The 18,107-nt window shown below is 43.7% G+C and overlaps 2 protein-coding genes across 3 annotated transcripts in view; one reads left to right on the forward strand and one right to left on the reverse strand.

Moving 5' to 3' along the window:
* Positions 1-4,897, reverse strand: part of WASF1 (WASP family member 1) — a 99,611-nt gene extending 94,714 nt beyond the window's left edge. Inside the window, exon 1 of one of the 2 annotated variants that reach the window (XM_055811189.1) lies at positions 4,456-4,897. The gene's annotated coding sequence lies outside the window, so the exon portion shown is untranslated. The remainder of the gene's footprint in view (positions 1-4,455) is intronic. The other variant, XM_055811186.1, reaches the window with a different exon arrangement.
* An 875-nt stretch (positions 4,898-5,772) lies between these two features.
* Positions 5,773-18,107, forward strand: part of CDC40 (cell division cycle 40) — a 40,477-nt gene continuing 28,142 nt past the window's right edge. The window contains exons 1-2 of the mRNA XM_013304539.3: positions 5,773-6,001; positions 16,639-16,725. Of these exons, the coding sequence (XP_013159993.3) occupies positions 5,810-6,001; positions 16,639-16,725 (279 nt within the window). The 5' untranslated portion in view covers positions 5,773-5,809. The remainder of the gene's footprint in view (positions 6,002-16,638; positions 16,726-18,107) is intronic.

The following is an 18,107-nucleotide window of genomic DNA, read 5'->3' on the forward strand; positions in this document are numbered from 1 at the left end:
GGAGCCTGCTGTCAGAAGATTAAATTCATGTGTACAATCGTAACATCTAACATCACCTAACAACTAACTAACTACTAAATCCAAACTAACTAACGTAACTACTAACTAATCTAACTAATAACTACTAATAACTAACAACTAACTAATCTAACATAACAACTAACATCTAACGTAAAATCTAACATCAACAGCCAGGTATTAACTCATTTAAACTTCATTATTTCTGCTCTTCATTAACTGTTTTGTTGAAATGTAACTACCTTTGTTATTCTGTAGTTCTTTGTGTGCCAGTAATTTACTATACCAACATACTAGCATAAGTAAGCTAGCATTCAATTTAGCTTCCCACCCCTTCAAAAATACAGGCACCTACATTAACAGATAGATCTTTAGAAACGTATACGCTTTTGATTACGTTTTCTGTCCTTTAACAGATTTAAAAAAACATTTTTCAGAGAATTAAAAAAATCTAAAATTAAATATATGCAAATTTCTAATTATGCTAATTAGTTTATTTTCCTGGAAGTCTGTAACTACATTTTGCTGCCTCTCCGACAGATTCTTTGTTCAACCTGTGTCGTAAGATGCAGGTCACAGCACTGCTTAAGTACTTGAGTAGTTCTCAAAGAGGCTACACAGCTTCTGACCTCTAGGGAGGAGGTGGCTCTACAAAAAAAATATTGTTTGCAAAGTCATTTGAAATAAGTACCACGGTCTAAGTCATTCCAGTCTTATCCCATATCTTTTTTTTACTTTGAAACCATGTCTTGTAAACATGAAATATAGAGCCTGTAATCTGTGTCAGATGACCTCGAGATCTCTCCCAAAAAACTTAAGAGACTGATTCACAGATGTACTGGAACACAGAACTCCTATTGCAATCTGGCGCCTTGGTATCTTTGAGAGTCTGGGACACAGTCCAAAAAAACAAAAACTGGAAAAGAGGTATTATCACCCTTGCAGCAGTCAGAGGCTCTTAGGTGGTAGAAAAAGCAGAGCATGAGTTATAAAAGGTGCTTCACTCTCCAAGCAGTTAAATTGAGTACATTAAGATGCATCAGACACACAAGCAGAAGGTTGTAAAAAAGGCCCAATGTGATGCAGTAACAGCAACTCGATAAGACTTCTATCATGACACCTTTTCTCAGCGGCCAAAGGCACAGGAACAAAGGAAAAAAAACCTCCTTTTCTTTCAAACTCTGTATTTCCCACAGACAATAGAGCCTCGTATTTTAGTTCAACCCTCTGTCTGAGAAGTATCTGGGTGCTTTTTTTTTTTTGCCTCCAAAATGCAGACTTACAGATCTTGGTGGATGAGAAGTGAGTGTACATGCAAGTGGGTTGATAGCAGTTTAAGAGTGTTAAAAAAATATATAAATAATACATATATATATATATAAACAGAAGCAGCAGGATTATATGCATCATCTTCTCTGGGAAAGAAAAACCAACAGAAAACACAGGGTCTGATATAAAGAACATCCATCATGGAAAGCAACAAAAAAGAACTATGAACGAGCAAGTAAAGGGAAAAGAAAGTAGGATAAAATACATATAAGAACACGGGGGAATAGACTTCCATTACCTACTACAGGGGAAAAAAGAAAGAGTGAAAGAAAAATTGTAAAATGTTCAGGTAAAACTTAAGTATTTTACCCCAGCTTTTTAAGGAAGTTAGTCTCACGGAGGAAGTGGTGCGGGAGGAGAGGGGGGTTCCTCCGCTTTAAAACTAGATGGCTGAATCCAATCAAATCTGACAGAAGGGTAGAGGTCTCAAAGATAACCGGCAAAGAAAATGCTAAGTTCATGAAATCAAGATGCTAGCAGCGTCCTGACCAAGGGAAAGGCTGCAGTACGCATTAAGACCTTATTACACATTAGATGACCCACAAAAGGATGAGACTATAAATGTTTCAAACGGAGGGGGAAAAAAAATCAATTAGAGCTTACAATCATCTGTGATATTTTTAAAAAAAAAAGAAGAAAAAGGGTAAGATGCCAGGCTTCTACTGCTCAAGGAACTAGTCTTTTAAAATACTTCTTCCTCTTTCACCTGGGGAAAAAAGGAAGGCATGGTAATACTTGGTATAGTATTCACCATCTGGACTAGTAACAAATGTGCCAAAAGGCCCTTTTTATATGCAAAAGTGCTGTACAAAGCAGGAAATTTTTATCTTCCTTTGGAGAAACCAAAGCAAGAGAGGTGCAGTGACTGCAAGGAAAAACAGCAGCGGAAAAGCTGGATGCAAAGGAAAGCCAAATAACCGAAATCACCTCCCACCCTGCCTGGAGAACCAGCAGCATCCAGCACATAACATACTATGTTTTCTGGAACCCAATTACAACAGAACGTACTTAACGGCATACAGTAATCAATAAAAAGACTTTTTTAAAAGCTGTATCACTCTTCATTTGTTTTATACTAATCAGCCTCTTCTTCAACTCACAAATATACAGTCAATAGTCACTATGTGATATTATCTCCACATAGATGATGAGCAGCAATTCCTCAGCTTTTTCAGTAAAACCAGATTTTAGATAACCATGTATATCATCCATCTACAGATCTGAAGCATAGTCAAGTCAGTATTTCATATTCAAAAATGGCATCTGCATGCTTGCTAAAAATTAGTCCTTGCTACGATTTAAGCAAAGAGAAACTTCAGAACAGTGTTCCACTGAACGACTTCTTGTGTGCTTGCTTATATACTAGCCTGCTGGTACCAGAAAAGCAACTAACTTAAACCAGTAAGTAATTTTCATAGGATCTACAATGAAAGCATCTAGAATCCCATATGACTTAAATTTCACTGGCAATGCTTGGACACAACGTAGCTGAACATACTTAAGCAAACTACCAAAGCTTTGTCAATCAAACATTTTGGATCCAAGGATAATAAAGCAGAACCATTTCAATCATTTTCAACACAATTCTCCAGCTAAAATGTCACAGACTGGTTGCACAAATAGATCTTGAAATATTTCACTTTTCAGGAAGCGCACCTTTCAACTTCAGACAACACCCAGCATCGGCATGCCAAGAGAAAAAGGAATGCAGTCGTATGGAATCAGTTAACAATTACAGCTAATAAACAAATGGACTGCAGTGGAAGACCCACTTTAGATATTAATAAGCAGTGATTCACATGAAGCTCATGTAGCTTTCCTTACTTGCAGATGTATCATCCATACATTTAAGAGAAAGTCTAACTCATTACCATATGAACTGCTAGTTAAGGGTAGTATTTTCAGTTGTTGGAGATGCAAAAAGAAAGGTCTCAGTGTCGAAAATGTGGGACTTTTACCTAAGATCCTGATTCTAGCATACAAAGAAGAGGCAGGTCCTTGTTTAGTAAAACAGACCTAAACGCAGCATCTTGCTCCACACTCCGTACACCGTGCACACTTTTCTATTTACCCTTACATTTTTTCTACCATTTTTTTCAAAAAGAAGCCAAGTTACACCTTCTTAAGCTAAGGTACCCGTTTAAAACCGCGACTGCTGAGAAGGGTGGAAAAAATCAGACTCGCGCATTTAATCTGATTAAATGCCACCGTGCCACAATTAGATGTCACTGTATGTTCACTTTAATTCTGGAAGCACATGCAGCCGGGAAGGAAGTCACGGCACCGCGCTGCTCCAGGTGCCAGCCCGTGCGAGGCGCCCACCCGGCGCTGCAGCCAGCCCCGCCGCGCTCCCCTCGCCATGTATCCCGCCCCGGGGGACGGGCGCTCTGCCGCCCGGAGAAGTTGGAAGCTCCGTGCTCCTCCCGCCGCCGGCCAGCCGCGATCCCCCGCCAGCCGCGATCCCCCGCCAGCCGAACAATGGTAGCAGTGTTCCGGGGGCAGATCCGCCGCGCAGCGGATCGAATCCCCTCGCCCGCCAACGGCGAACCCGCCGCCCGTCCCCGCCTCTGCCCGCCGAGCCCCGGCCAGCCCAGCGGCGCGGCGCCGGCCGACCGGGAGGGGACAGCACCGCACCTCAGCCCGCCCGCCGCCCCCGGCCCGGCCCGCCCCGCAGCTCGCACCTGGCTGCGGCTGACGTCACCCCGCCGCCCCCCCCGCCCGGGCCGCTGCCCGCTGACCCCACCTTCCCCGCCAGGCGACCCCGCCGCCCCCTCGCCGGGCACGGGCAGCGGGGCGAGCGGTCGGGGCGGCGAGGGGAGAGAGAGGAAAGCGCCGCGCTCCGGCGCCAACGCGGCCCCCTCCTGCCCCTGCCCCTGCCGGCGGGGGCGGCGGAGGGACGGGGCTCCGCGGCCGCGACGTGCTCCCCGCGCTCCCGCCGCCGCCCCCCCCCCCGCCGCACGGGCGCGGACAAAGGGGAGGGGGCCGGCACCTGGCGGGAGCCGGTCCCTTTGTGGGGCGGGCGCGCCTCGCGGCGCCGGGAAGAGGAGCGGGGGCGCGGGCTCGGTCCCGCCCCCGCGGGGGCCGCGAGGAAGGGTGCGGGGCACTTACTGGCCGGCCCGGTGCCGTGCGCTGCCTCCCCTCGCCTCGCACCTTCACGCCGCTCGCCTCAGCCCCTCCCTCCGCCTTCGCCTCGCGCTGCCCCCGCAGCCGTTGGGGCGCTGGAACTTCAAACGGCGCCTGCCATTCCGCGCGCGCCGCGGCCGGCCGGCGGCTCCGCGGGCGGGGGGAGGCGGCGGGGCGCGTGCGGCCCCGGCGGCGGCGCGGAGCTCCCCCGAAGGCTTCACAATAGGCACAGGACAGCGCGCGCGTGTGTGTGTGTGTGTGCGCGCCGGAGGCGGGGCCTCTCCCGGCGCGCCGAGGCGGGAGGGGGGGGGCGGGAGGCAGGGATGTTTACCCGGCCGTCGGCCCCGGCCCCCCCGCCCGATGCTCGGGCTGGTCCATGCGCCGCCCCCCCAACCCCGCGACGTGAGGAAGGCGAGCCCACCCCACCCCGCGGGCGGCAGGTGGTACAGTCCGGCCCGCCGGCTCCCTCTCCCAGGCACGGGCGGGGCGGGGCCCGCCGTTGTGATGCGCCCGAAGCCGGCTGCTGGCGGCCAATCAGCGGGAGGGGGCGGGGCTCCCCGCGGCACAGCCCGCCTCGGGCTGAGGCGGTGGGATCTCAGGAGTAAGCGGCGGGGGCGCAGCCGGCCCGGGCGGCAGCAGCAGCCCTGCAGCGCCGGGCGCCTAGGCTGTGTGGCGGCCCGCTCCGCTGCCGCCTCGCTGCCGAAGAGCTCGCGGAAGCCCTTTGTGTGCGGGAGGACGCGGGCGCCCACGAGCTGTCGCGCCCACCCGCTGTTGAACGTTTTCCCCCCGCCGTCACGCGAGGCGCAGGCGGGCGTGGGACGAAACCCCAAGCGCCCGTGACAGGCCGTAAGGGAGGGGGCGCGGCGCCCAGCGCGGACGAGCGCTCGGGTTCGTGCCCCTGTCATCGGCCGGGGCGTGTTCCTCGGGAACAGGCAGCGGGAAGCTCCCTTCGCATTCGTCTCCCCGGCAAGAGTGGTGCCATGGAATTCCTCCGCCTAGGCGGCAGGACGACAGAGTCCGCGCCATGGCAACCGTGCCGCCGGACCGTCACCCCTTCGGCAGAGCCCGCTGGGCCTGGGCCGCGTTGCATGCTGGAGCCTGTAGTTCTGCCTGGGAGTCCTGAAAGGTTAAGCACCAACAACAGCAAAGGGAGATAACCCACTCCCTCAGACACCCGTATATCCCATATAAGTCGATAACTTATCCTTTAGAGCGTATTTTCGTTTTAATGAGCTACCTTTTAAGGTACAGCCCCACCCGCTCGTTCTGCGGGGGAAGGGACACGGCGAACTCCGCGGAACTGCCAGGACCTGCTCGTCCCGCCATCCCCCGCGCCAAGATGTCGGCGGCTATCGCCGCGCTCGCCTCCTATGGCGGCTCCGACTCGGAGCCTGACTCGGAGCCCGAGTCCGAGGGCGGCTCCCAGCGCGCCGCCGTGCTCGCCAGCCGCGACGCCGTGCTGCACCTCCGGGCGCCGCCCGCTGCCCCCCCGGCCCTGGCTGTCGACGCGGCCCCGGAAGTAGCTGTGAAGGTAGGTGTCCCTCCGCCCCCGAGGGACCGGGGCCCGCCGTGTCCGCCTGCTGCTGTAGCCGCACCCTCGGCCTCTGGCGTTGGAGACAGCCTTAGGCTGCCCCGGGCCGGGGAAGCGGGGTGCAAGCGAGCGGGTGTGGGGCCGGCGGGGGGACCGTTGCCGCCGCCTGGCCTGGCCTTGCCCCGCGGTGTTTGGGACGGAGCTGGGGAGGGCGGGCGTGTGTCGGGACCTCGGCCGGTGGATCCCGCTGTGGCGATTAAGCTTATCTCCATCTCAAACCCATCCCTTGCTTGGAGTTATTTAGATGCTCTTGTCTTCTGTTCCCCCGAGTTTTACATGTTTTTTTATGTGGTTTGCCCGAGTGATGGGGTGAAATCGATACTTGATAGGCTGAATGCAGCTGAATGCTGTTCTAAAGAGCTGCCTGAAAGCTGCTCAGTGTTTCTGTTGGTGCCCTGGTTTCAGCAGGGATAGAGTTAATTTTCTTCTTAGTAGCAGGTGCAGTGCTCTGGTTTGGATTTGGTGCAAAAATAATGTTGATAACTCTGATGTTTTCTGTTGTGGCTGGGAAACTGAGTCTTCAGTTTCTCGGGCCCTGCCAGCAAGAGGGCTGGAGGAGCACAAGAAATTGGGAGGGGACACAGCCAGGACAGCTGCCTCAAACTAGCCAAAGGGATATTCCATACCACAGAAGGTCATGCTCAGTGTACCAACTGGGAGGAGTTGGCTGGGGCCTGCCAGTCAATGCTTGGGAACTCAGCAGGTGGTAAACAATTGTATTGTACACTTGCTTGAGGGGTTTTACCCCCTTCCCTTTGGATTTTATTCCTGTCCCCATCTCCCTTCTTTTCATTATAATTGTTGTTGTTATTATATTTTTATTTTACTTCAGTTATTAAATTGTTCTTATCTCAACTGTCAAATTTTACTTTTTTTCCTGATTCCACTCCCCGTCCATCTGGGGAGGTGGGGAGTGAGCAAGTGGCTGTGTGGTGCTTAGTCAACAGCTCGAGTTAAACTGTGACACCTGGGGAAACCTTAATTTTCCAAGTTCAGTATCATATTGGTTCACTTTTGTGATTCCAGAAAAAGGAAGAGGGAAGAGTTTTGGAACTTTGGTATAGGCAACTGATTTCTAATAAAAACCAAGTGTCTCATCATGATGACTGTCACTGTAGTAGTGTATTGCTTCCAGTTCTGAAAAGTTTCCTACTTTGTCACAAAGAGGTGGATAGAATCTCTTAATTTGTCATTAGTTAATTCATATGCTATCACAACTGATCATATTTGCATATGTATGTTATATCATATGTACTGACTAGATGTGCATTTTCTTATCCCTTGGTCTTAGAAATACTTATTAAATTGCAGCTTCCGGCAGACTGTCTTGTACAGGCTTTGAAAGGAAAGCTAATTAACATATGTAATATCTCTTGATTGTCATGGCAAGTGGCAAGTAGCATTCGTTGGCTGTGCTCTTTACCACTCTTAAGGCTGTAGCAGTAGTTGCCATGCCAGCACAAAGGTTTATGCAGTTGCTTGGTGGCTGACATCAGGGAACCAACCTGAATTTTTTAAAAAAATAAATAACTATATTGGAGTTGTTTGACCTTGGATCCATTCCTCCATCCAGTTTGCAGTGCAGCTGCACAAATGCTGTGCCAGCACAAATGCTGTGCCAGCACAATTAAATCAGTTAAAAGCCCAGTGCCAGAGTAGGAACAAGCACTGGAGGAAAGGGTTAGGTGTCAGTCGCACATTCAGTTCAATTCAAAACTGTTCATCAGGCTCTGTCGTGAAAGGGGTAGCCACCAGTACAACTAGGACTGTCTCTGCCGCAGGTGTTCTGCTAACCAAGATAAAAAGGAAGTGAGGTTTCTGAGTATCAAGATGTTCAATTAAAATGTTGTCTATCATTTTTATTTGAGATCATAGATGAGATGCATATAAATGAAAGAATCAATGCCTTCAAGCTGAGGCTTTCTGAATACACAGCATAATGGAGCTTCTTTTAGCACCATAACTTTCTTTGAGGAGTAATAGATCATTTCCTTGTAGAGTGATGTCAGGCTTTCTTTCCAGACTTTCATGGTTCAAGAAAGAAGTGCTGGTCTCATAGACAACATGCTCTCAACACCTTCCATGTCTAAAAATGATAGCATCCCACCAATCAGGAGTGAAAGCTTGCCAGTCACCCCCTCAGGAATTCACCTGGATTCTTTAGGATTGGAAAGTACTTGCTGAACAAATGTGAAAGACATGAAGTTTGAGTGTAGGTCACAAGAATTCTTTTAAGTATGGAGCTGGAAAAACAGCCAGTTGACTGAGGAGGAAAGCAGAGTTACAGTTCATTAGTATCACTTCACTTGTGCAAATGTTGTTTTGACATGAATAATGATCAAGTATTCTTAAGTGCATGGATATGTATTACACAAGGGACCAGGAATGGGTAAGAAAAGATGGTGCTAAGAAGGAAGGCTAGAAGGGTTAGTCATACAATAAATATAAATGACAGCTGTACACAAGTGCATTTTTGGCCGTTGAGAATGTAAATCTTAACGGGTTGGTGTTCTGCATCCTAGTTCTAATCACTGTACCCATTTTGATTCAGAATTTTGCCCTCTTAACTTGCACAGACATTAGACTTGTGTGTACTTTAAAGAGGAGTATGTTCCTCTCTCTTTATTAATAAGGCATAATTGTTAGCACACTCAGCTACAGCATTTGGTTTTCCTGTTGTTACTTAAATTAGCATATAAACTGTAGCCCTAAGATGTTACTCCAAGATGTATTTCTTTATTCTACAGAAATCTGCAGAGTCCTTGCCTCAAAGTACATCATAGATATATAAAAATGTAGTTCGGTGAAAATATTTTTTTCTGTTACTGGAAACAGTATTAATGATTTATAACTGTGTTTTAAAAGTTTGAGGGGATGGCTTTTGTTACAGTTTGCTTGTTAAAATAAGGCCTCGTGCTGATCTTCATGTTAAACTACTCATAATAAATAACATTGAGTTATAATTATTGGTTACTTTAATCCAGTAATACTTCTACTTTAAATTTAAATTGGAAAGCCAATTAGATGAAAGTGCGTGTTTCTACTGATTTTAGCAACAGAGGAAGAAGGTATGCACTTCCAGTCCCTTCATCCAGAAAAGGATACATTATAGCTGCAAAAAGCAAGGCAGAAGGGCTGAAGAAGGGTTCTGCTTCAGTTGAAGGATTATTGAGAAGGCTAAAACTGAAAAAGAGATGGCTGAGGTGAAGAGTAATGACAGAGACCTACAAAAATCGTTAAATGGCATGGAGAGGGGGTTGAATACTTACTGCTTCTTCCAGTACAGCAACTATAAGCTAACTAGTAGGAGTTGGGTTCAAAACAAACAGAAGGATATAGTTCTTCACACAACATGTATTAGGGCTGTTCCCATGCCAATAAGTATTGTGTATGCAAGAGGTTTACACTGTTACAAGGAGAGTCTGGACAAGTACTTGGAAGAGATCCATTGAAAGAAGAGGTGTCAGAAAATACACAGATTGCTTCAAGCTCAACAAGCTTTCTGACCTGAAAATATTTAGCTGTTGGGAGAGTGCAGAAGTAGTATCATGTACGCTTGCCCTGCTCTTAGTCTCCCCTAGGTATCAAGTTATTGTAAGGCCGATGTTTTCTTTTGTGGAGAGAGTTAATAAAGGTATTTTCTTACTCCAAATACATCATCAGTTAGCAAGTAAACAGGACAGTGTTGTTGATAGAGGCTGTTCTGCAAAGAGAAGGGAGCCTGCTTGCCAACAGAGAAAATGTCTTCTCTCCAGCAGTGGTCATTGTGAGGGGCAGGACATATGGAATAGTTTTGTGGTGTCCTCAATGCTTGCACCATGAGAGTGGAGGTTCAGTACTTGTTTATCCCATCGTGAGTGGGCTTTCATTGAGAGAAAAGTCAGGTCCTGTGACTTCTGCAAGAATTTGTCAATTCATTGACTTGTTGAGGTAGATGTGAGTATTCTCAGCTTCCTGCTGGTAGTTGTGTTTTCTGTATGAAAAAATAAAGTCCTGTTCTCTTTTTTATCTTTAAGATACAGTAGGTTCATCTACTCATGGCAGAAGCAGATCTTTGTGAAGCATAACTTGCCCATCCCAGCTGACTCTGGTAACTGCACTGGCTAAGCCCACACCATCCTGGTGCTTTGATACTGGTTTTCTATGGATGTTTTTGCCTTAATCAGCTTCATGGTGAGATTTAAGGTAGTTAAAATCAATAGTAGTTACAACCCTTTTGCCTCTATAATGTTTCCTATGAGCTATACATGTGGCTTCCAGAGAAAGGGAGGGTTATCTCCCTTCTTCCCTCCCATACAGGAACACCAGTGCTTTTTGCTCCTAGTCAGGCCTCGTGCAGGGAGGGGCTCTTATCTGTTGCTCCAGCCTGCTTTAAGAAGAAATAGAGCCCACCTGGAGTAAGCCTTAGGCCTTTCTGCTCTGTAAGAGCATCTTGCTGCAGGATGGGTAGCTCCAGGACAGTTGTTGACTGTGGTTATTGTGGGGTGTGAATCTATGGAGAACCTGAGGCACTAGGTATGGATTGGCCATAGAGATCTCCTCCCCAGCATGGCAGTGCCTGTGGTACTGGGCTAGGCAGTCTCTTCCATCTCTTACACTCTTAAACAAGTCTGTTTTGTGAACTGATTAACTGTGGCTAATGCAGTGAGAAGAAACCCAGAATATATTTAATAATGGAAGTCTGATGATCTAGAGCTCCTTTGTAATTAGCTATTCAGAAACTGTCTAAGTAAGGTGTGTTTGTTAGCGGTGGCTTTTATGTGTGGAGTGAACTAGGCTACTTAAGAACATAAACTGAAAAAGTCAAATACAGACACTCAGTTTACTTGGTCCTTAACACCAGTGCATTATGAATGTTTGTTCAGTGTTTTAGTAATGCTGGCTTTACTTTGAAAGTAGAGGCCAGCATGTGTTTGAAGTCCTCTAACAATAGTGGTTTCACTCTAAGCCTCTTAGTTTAGAATTCTTTCTAAGTTATATTCTGCTAGACATTGCCAAAATCAATTGCAATTAATTTTCCTATGGCTTCTATTGATATGAAAAGAAATCACTCTTAGGATTGCTCACAAAGTATTTACCTTCACTATTGAATTAAAAATGCTGAAGGAAATTCAGGAAATTGCACATTCTGAAGAAATCACTTTCACAGGAAATGTTGCATCTTTGCTTTTGGAGAGAACATTTACTGTTTGATCTCCGTCAGTTCAGGGTGAGACTTGGATGGGAGCAGATTTTACAGTATTTGTCTACAATGTCTAGTTCAGTGGTTTTGAGGAGAGGATACTCAACTATTGGATTGAAATCAACTAGGCTGGCCTGGCCCAGTGCAGGAGCTGGATGGTTTGTGTTGCTTTTAATGTGGGAAGGGGTTGGAAGTCTTGGGTCTGCTATGTTGAATCTAGTTTACCTTTGGCACTATGCAGGTATCCAGAAAAATACTACTTCAGGGGAAGAAATAGACCTCAGTCGTATTTCTTAATGTTCTTGAAAACCTAATGCCTGCCCAGCTATGGAGAGAGGAAAGATAGAAAGTCAGTGTGTGACCATTCTGTAGCGGTGATGTGAGTGGGGATTAGTGACTCAGGAGGTCTCATTTATTAGGAATGTTTTGGCTTATTTTAATATGGTGGGGGTTCCTGCTTTCTTTGGCACAAAATATCTTATATAGATGTTTAGAAGTTGTCATCCTACAAGGTGCTGGGAATCTAGCCTGGTTACACAAAAAGCATTTAACAGATGCTTTTCTTGGTAGTTTATTTTTATTTTATTAAAGTTAGTGGGATGGGCATTTACTTTTAAGAGTGTATAAATGGGTAGAATGACTAAAAGCTGATAACAACCAAATCTTAATGTTGTGACTTCATTGTAAATGCCATTTAACTCATGGTAATAAATCTGAAAATCTTTAGAATGAGACAATACTCTGTATTTGACAGCCCAAGTGCTTTATGCAAGAATTGGTAACTGACAAATTGCTTAAGCCTCTGTGACTCACGGGATGGGGTCTTAATTTACCACATTTTAATTTAATGGATAATTAAAACTAATTAAATCTTATGCAAAGCAGCCTGCCCTTTTTAGCTGTTTGGCTAATCAGTAATTAATTTACCTGGGGAGAAGGGAACATTGTAGGCTTATTATCTAAATGTCCAGAAAAAAACCACCACATAGACACCACGACTCTTTACTTGCATGATATGATAATGGAAAATGCTGACCTTTGGTTTGTTCTAACAAACTTCATGTTTAGACAAACACATGAGATTTAACTGTCAGATTCTGCTTCTAAATGCATAAATGGCTCTCAATAAACCTACAGGTAGCCACATATTAGCACAGTGGGGTTTACAGAATTTGGCTGAAATTTTAAGATATTGTGGATGAAAAGGATTGTGAGTTGCCTTAACATAAGCAATGTTGTATTCTTTTCAAGGAACAGAATTAGCATCCAGTGTTGCAGTCCATACTGCAGCTAGTTTCTTTTATTTAAGGCTTTGCTTTGATGCCTATGACAGGGATTTGGCCTGTGCTTTATTTAAAAATGGTTTTGTCTTGCATATATATATAAAAAAACTTCTAGCAAGCTTTTTTTCAGATTTTAATTTACTGAATTATTTTACATTTATAAATCAAGTACTTTTCATTAACAGTTTTGGTTTGTGGCGTTCAGGTAGGGTTTTTCCAAAGAAAACCAGGACTGGTTCATATTTAAGGAATCAGAAGAAGGAAAGCTAATCTGACTTACTGTATTTATAGTCTGAAATCCCTTCTATTTCCTGTGCTCTTTCCTGTGCTGACTTTTAACTGGCTGAAGGGCCTTTATGGTAGGGCTAAAGGAGCACACCCTGGTAGGAGCTAGATATTCTGTGATCTCTGGGGAGTTATAGTGAAGCACCTGCTTGTCTACACTTAGCTTGAAAAGCTTCTTTCTGTCTCAAGGTAGATTACTTAGGAAATGCTAATATTCCAGAGTACAACCCTGAGTGCCACTTCCCTGTGATAATGTGATACTGTCTTGTAGGATGAGAGAGGCAAAAGGAGAGCATTTAAGTGTCAAAGAACTTTTTTACCTAATCAAATCATATCTAAACTGTAAATCAATCTGATGCTGCAAGTAAGTAGATATCACATCTATTTAAAAAACAAGCAAAAAACCCCAACCAACTCACCAAGTGTTTTGGTGCTAAGATATCATCTGCTTCTCTTTTGCCTTGCATCAAGAGTGGTACCTGCTTCTGTCCGGACACTCATTTAACCAATCTACTTCAGTGGATCTGTGAACTGAGCAATTTCAGTGTTTGGCTGTCCTTATTTCTACTGCGTTGTATAATCTCAGCCTTTTTTTTAGGCTGAATTAGATGGTTCCATTTTTCTATACAGAGCATATTATATTAGCTCTCTGATCGTTCTTGATTTTCTCTTTTGGACCCTTTTCAGCAGCATGTATCTTACCTGATATGTGATGCCCAGTGTGGCCACTGTATTTCAGTTGGGTGCTTGTTACCAGGGCTGAGAAAAGCAGAGATGACATGTAGAGCTGAAGTTTGCAATTCCGTGGTATTATGTCTTCCAAGAAAACCATATTCAGTAAAACATAACTTCCTAAAACCTTAATCCTTTTTTCCAAGTTATATAGGGTGTATGACCTTTAATGATACTACAGCATGCCGTAAAGCCCATATTTATCGTTTCCAAGTTGCAGCAAACACAAGCTGCTTCTCTATCAGTCCTACAGCTGAAATTTTAGCTTTCTCCAGAAGAACACTGTATCGTTTTTAAATTGACAGCTTCTTGACCCCCCTTTTTATGATTCCTGTGCCTTTGTGAATGGGAAGTGACCTAGGGTAATGCTTAGCCCATCATTCAATTCACAGATGCCCTTGTCTTTCAGAGTGGCTACTGATAGTCTTCCATCCCGCAGTGCTGCTTGTGTCACGCTTGGGACATAAGCTACATGATGAATGCTCACCTTAGGCTTTTAGATAAATCAAGACATGTCATGTGTGATCAAAGGAAAAACTACAGCACAGCAGAGGGACGTGATCCCTTAGATTACCTTATCTCAGTCACAGCTCTGCCAGACTGCTGCTCCTGTGATCCCTTCTCTGTTCACTGTAGGTATAGCAAATGCATCTAAAATGCATGCAGGTAAGTTCTATTGGCTGGCTGTTGCCAACATAAGGGGACAGAGTCATACAATCTGTACATTTACTTTTTTTGCTTTTTTGGTCTTAGATGAGTTCTGCTGAAACGGTCTTCTGGTGATGCATGCAGTTGTACCCAGTGATCTTCAGCATATTGCAGAGGTTGCTGTTGAGTTCTTTCCTCTCATAAAAAAACTCAACAAAACAAACCCAAAAAACAACCAGTATGCCCCAATGCAGATAGCTTGCCAATTTGTGATATGATTGATGGACTGGGTAAAAATAGGTAAAAGCATACTTTTAGTGTTTCTGCTACCTACCAGAGTCTCATACTGCTGTACAAAATGGCATTTATCAGATGTTGACCAAAGGATAATTTGTCTGCTGCAATTTGGACTCTTGACATAGGCTAACATTTCAGAATATGTTGTGTCAATATGTCAAGATTTTGATTCTTTAAAATACTGAGGAAGTAAGCTGGGGAGTTGGGACATGTTCGAAGTATTGTATAGTTTATAATGAAAGTATAGTGAAAAGACAATAATTATCTTCTTCAGCAGCATATTAACAGATCATAATTTGATACCCAAATATATGAAATCATTAATAAGGCTGAAGGTCTTCAGGAGTGTAGCTCTGATAAATGTAACACGTGCTTCAATTTCAAGGCTCGGTGGTTTTCACACAGAAAGATTTTGCCTGTGGTGGTCGAGGAGTGAACATATTGTGTGGCTTCCAAGTGACTCAGCACTGTTCCACCAGCAGCAAAGTAGAACCAGTATTGCTATAATTGTCCAGCAGAGGATCAGCTTTTGTGGCACAATCTGTTTCTTTTCTCAATTACCAAGCAGCATATAATAGGACTTAATAGGGAGAAAAAAATAGCAGAACTGAAAAATTCTTGGAATTTTTTCAAAACTGGGTTTTTCTCACTTTTGCAGTTTAAAGAGCAGGAGAAATACCTGTGTCTTAATTTCAAGCAAGCTGATAACTGTTTAAATGTCACTGATAGTCAGATGAATTTTGCCATATTATCAATTATACTAATTTCTATTTCCTCAAATTATAAGGTTGGTGGATAAGATATGAAGTCTAGTGGCAGAGCAAGCTATATGATTTGACTTGAAACAGTTGTCTATGGAAAATGTCCTCAGATCAGGGAGCTGTGAAAGGAAATGTAAATGTGTAGATAATACAGGTTAATGCCTCTATTCTAGCTGGGGATGGGGGAGTCTTGTTTTTGTTGCGGAGTGACTGGATTAGGCCTGCTGTGCTGTTTCTAAGCAAGTTCATAGTGTATGAAAGTCAGGGCTGTGACTGTACCAGTAGCCACTGTCATCCAAGCCCAGTGAATTGAAAAGGTCGTGTGATGAGAGAAATGAGGTCAGTCCAAGAATTGGCAGTGCTAGGGGCTCAAGCAAGAGCAGTGCAGTAGCTGGACCTGCCTGTTAAAATAATTGATACACAGTGGAAGTAAAGCCTTCTATCTGGACTTAACAATTCTACTAAAACAGTGGTCTTAGAAAAACAGTTGATGGGGTTGCTGATATTGTTTTTGAAAAAACAAACAAACAATGCTTTTTTAAAATTTTTTTTAACAGTTTTACCCAAATATAATCAGGTAACAAGCCAAAGATCTTTAGGTACTGTTTTTCTTTTCTGTGTTCTAGAAAACCAGGTTTTAAAACTTTTTAAGTTGCATGCCTAGGCAATTTTTTTTTTTGTAATTGACCTGCTGTTGAAATGGGGAGGAAAAAAGCTCCTGGGCATGGTATGTCAGAGAATAGCTAACAATATTACATAAATAAAGTACATGCCATTTTGCTCTTTCAAGACACTATAACGCAAAGCAAGATTGAGTGAGTTTGAGATGCTAAAGCTGAATTACACTTTTTGGTAAAAACTTGGACATAAGGGATCATTAGATTCTCTGAAACTCATTGTTATGTGTATGTTTGCACTGATGTGTAATATTTCTCCCCTAACTATATTACGAAACAGTTACTTGTGAGTTCTGCCTTCTACCTTTTGTAGAACTCTAGTTTTCACACGTTTTGTATTAAACTGGTGACCATTGTAGTTGGCGCTTCGTGACAAGGTTTAGTTTTCAAACATCCTCAGAAAAAAAGCTTGCCTCCAATCTTGCTGCTTTTTTAAAATGTGCGCATAAAGTCTTTTAAAAAAGTAAATCAAAAAACCCAAATAAAACAGGCAAAATTCTGTACGTATATTAGATGAATGTTTTAGTGAGGCCGTGACATTGGTTTTGTATTTTTTAAAATAGAAACTTTGGCCAAGCTACTTTTCTCCATTCATAGTGCTGAAAGTGTCAACTTGAGCTACAGCTGTAATTTGGTCTGAAATGGGATAATGTCATATTTTTAGAAGCCTGTATATGAAAATTTGTTTATCAATATGTCTGTTTTATTTCAGGAAGATGTGGAAACAGGAGTCCATCTTGATCCTGCTATCAAGGAAGTTCAATATAATCCCACTTATGAAACCATGTTTGCACCTGAGGTAAGAAACAAATCTCATCTTTAAAGCAGGAATGCCTTTGGCTTAAAGGGCAGAGGTTCTGTAAATCTCATATGAAATTCATATAAGGCATATTTTCTTTGGATGCTTGCTGTATTTTGGAATCTAGGTTGGCCAAATTGAAAAAAGATTCCACACAGGTGTGTTGGTATTTTTAATGCTTGAATTTTAACGTTCTGCATAAAGTTACTCTAAGAAGAATCTTAAAGCGTTTATCAGAATTATAGCTACAGAAATTAAAAATCAAGCTAGGAAAATAGCATTATAAAGATGTTGAGTAAAACATGAACTGAATTAAAGTAGTCTCTTACCATTTTCACATTTTTGCTATTTACTCATTGTGCTACTTTAGACCAAAATGAACAGTTATAAGTCTTCCAGAGATATGACTTTTAAGAGGAAGATTCAAAATTTATATCCCAGTACTTTCAGTATAACTATTCACATCAGTGTTAAGTATTTTAATAACTTAACCTATGCTAAATGGATATAGTGAAAAAACATTTTAGGCTGAATTTGGACTGCTTGGTGCCGTGTGGACCACTTTCTTCTGTATTATAACTGACAGGCTATCTGAAAGATAAAAATAGCTGTTCAGACTTCTAACTTTTTTCAGTATTTAACTTCTTTGTGCCGTTTGTCCTCTGTTAGACCGGGGCAGCACTGTAGTTAGGCAAAGGCTGCATCAGTCTGAAATTTCTACATTAGTTGTGCTTTATGCGTAGAAAACCTTTTGTGGAACCACATAAATTGGCCTTTTCATAGCAAGCTTGCATTTTGCGACATACCAAAGCCATGAAGTGTGTCAGCAAAAATACTGATTTAGACTTAGTATAGTGTTACCTTGTGTAAGTGTTTTACTTAGGGAAGTGTAATACAGGATAGTCTCAGGTGTCTCCAAATATGGCTGATAGGCACAGGGGTTACAATTAAATTTAGTTTGATATTAGTCTCGGTGTATTGCATTTTTTTTATATTCACTGTCCTTTTCCCTAACCATGGTATGGTCAGGAATATTGGCATTTGTCATCTTGCAAGAAGAAAAGCAAGGCAGGGTTTCATAACTTTGTTTCCTGGAATAATACAGCAAGTCCCCAGTTGCTTTTTAAACGCAAGCAGGTATTGTTGGCAGTGTAATTTCCATACTAAGTACACAAGTTTAGTAGGACCTGATACCACTTACTGGATATCTCTCACTTACAAGGGACAGTATGCTGTGGTTTTGTCTTCTGAATGCTTAAACTGATCACTTATTGAATGGCAGTGTTTTGTGTCAACTAGGTATTGATTTGTCCTCTGTACCAGTAATACAGACTAGAATGTTCAGTCTTGAAAACGAGCTGTTCAAAGCAACTGTGTAAGCG

Source organism: Falco peregrinus, chromosome 7, assembly GCF_023634155.1.
Source record: "Falco peregrinus isolate bFalPer1 chromosome 7, bFalPer1.pri, whole genome shotgun sequence".
Taxonomy (NCBI): domain Eukaryota; kingdom Metazoa; phylum Chordata; class Aves; order Falconiformes; family Falconidae; genus Falco; species Falco peregrinus.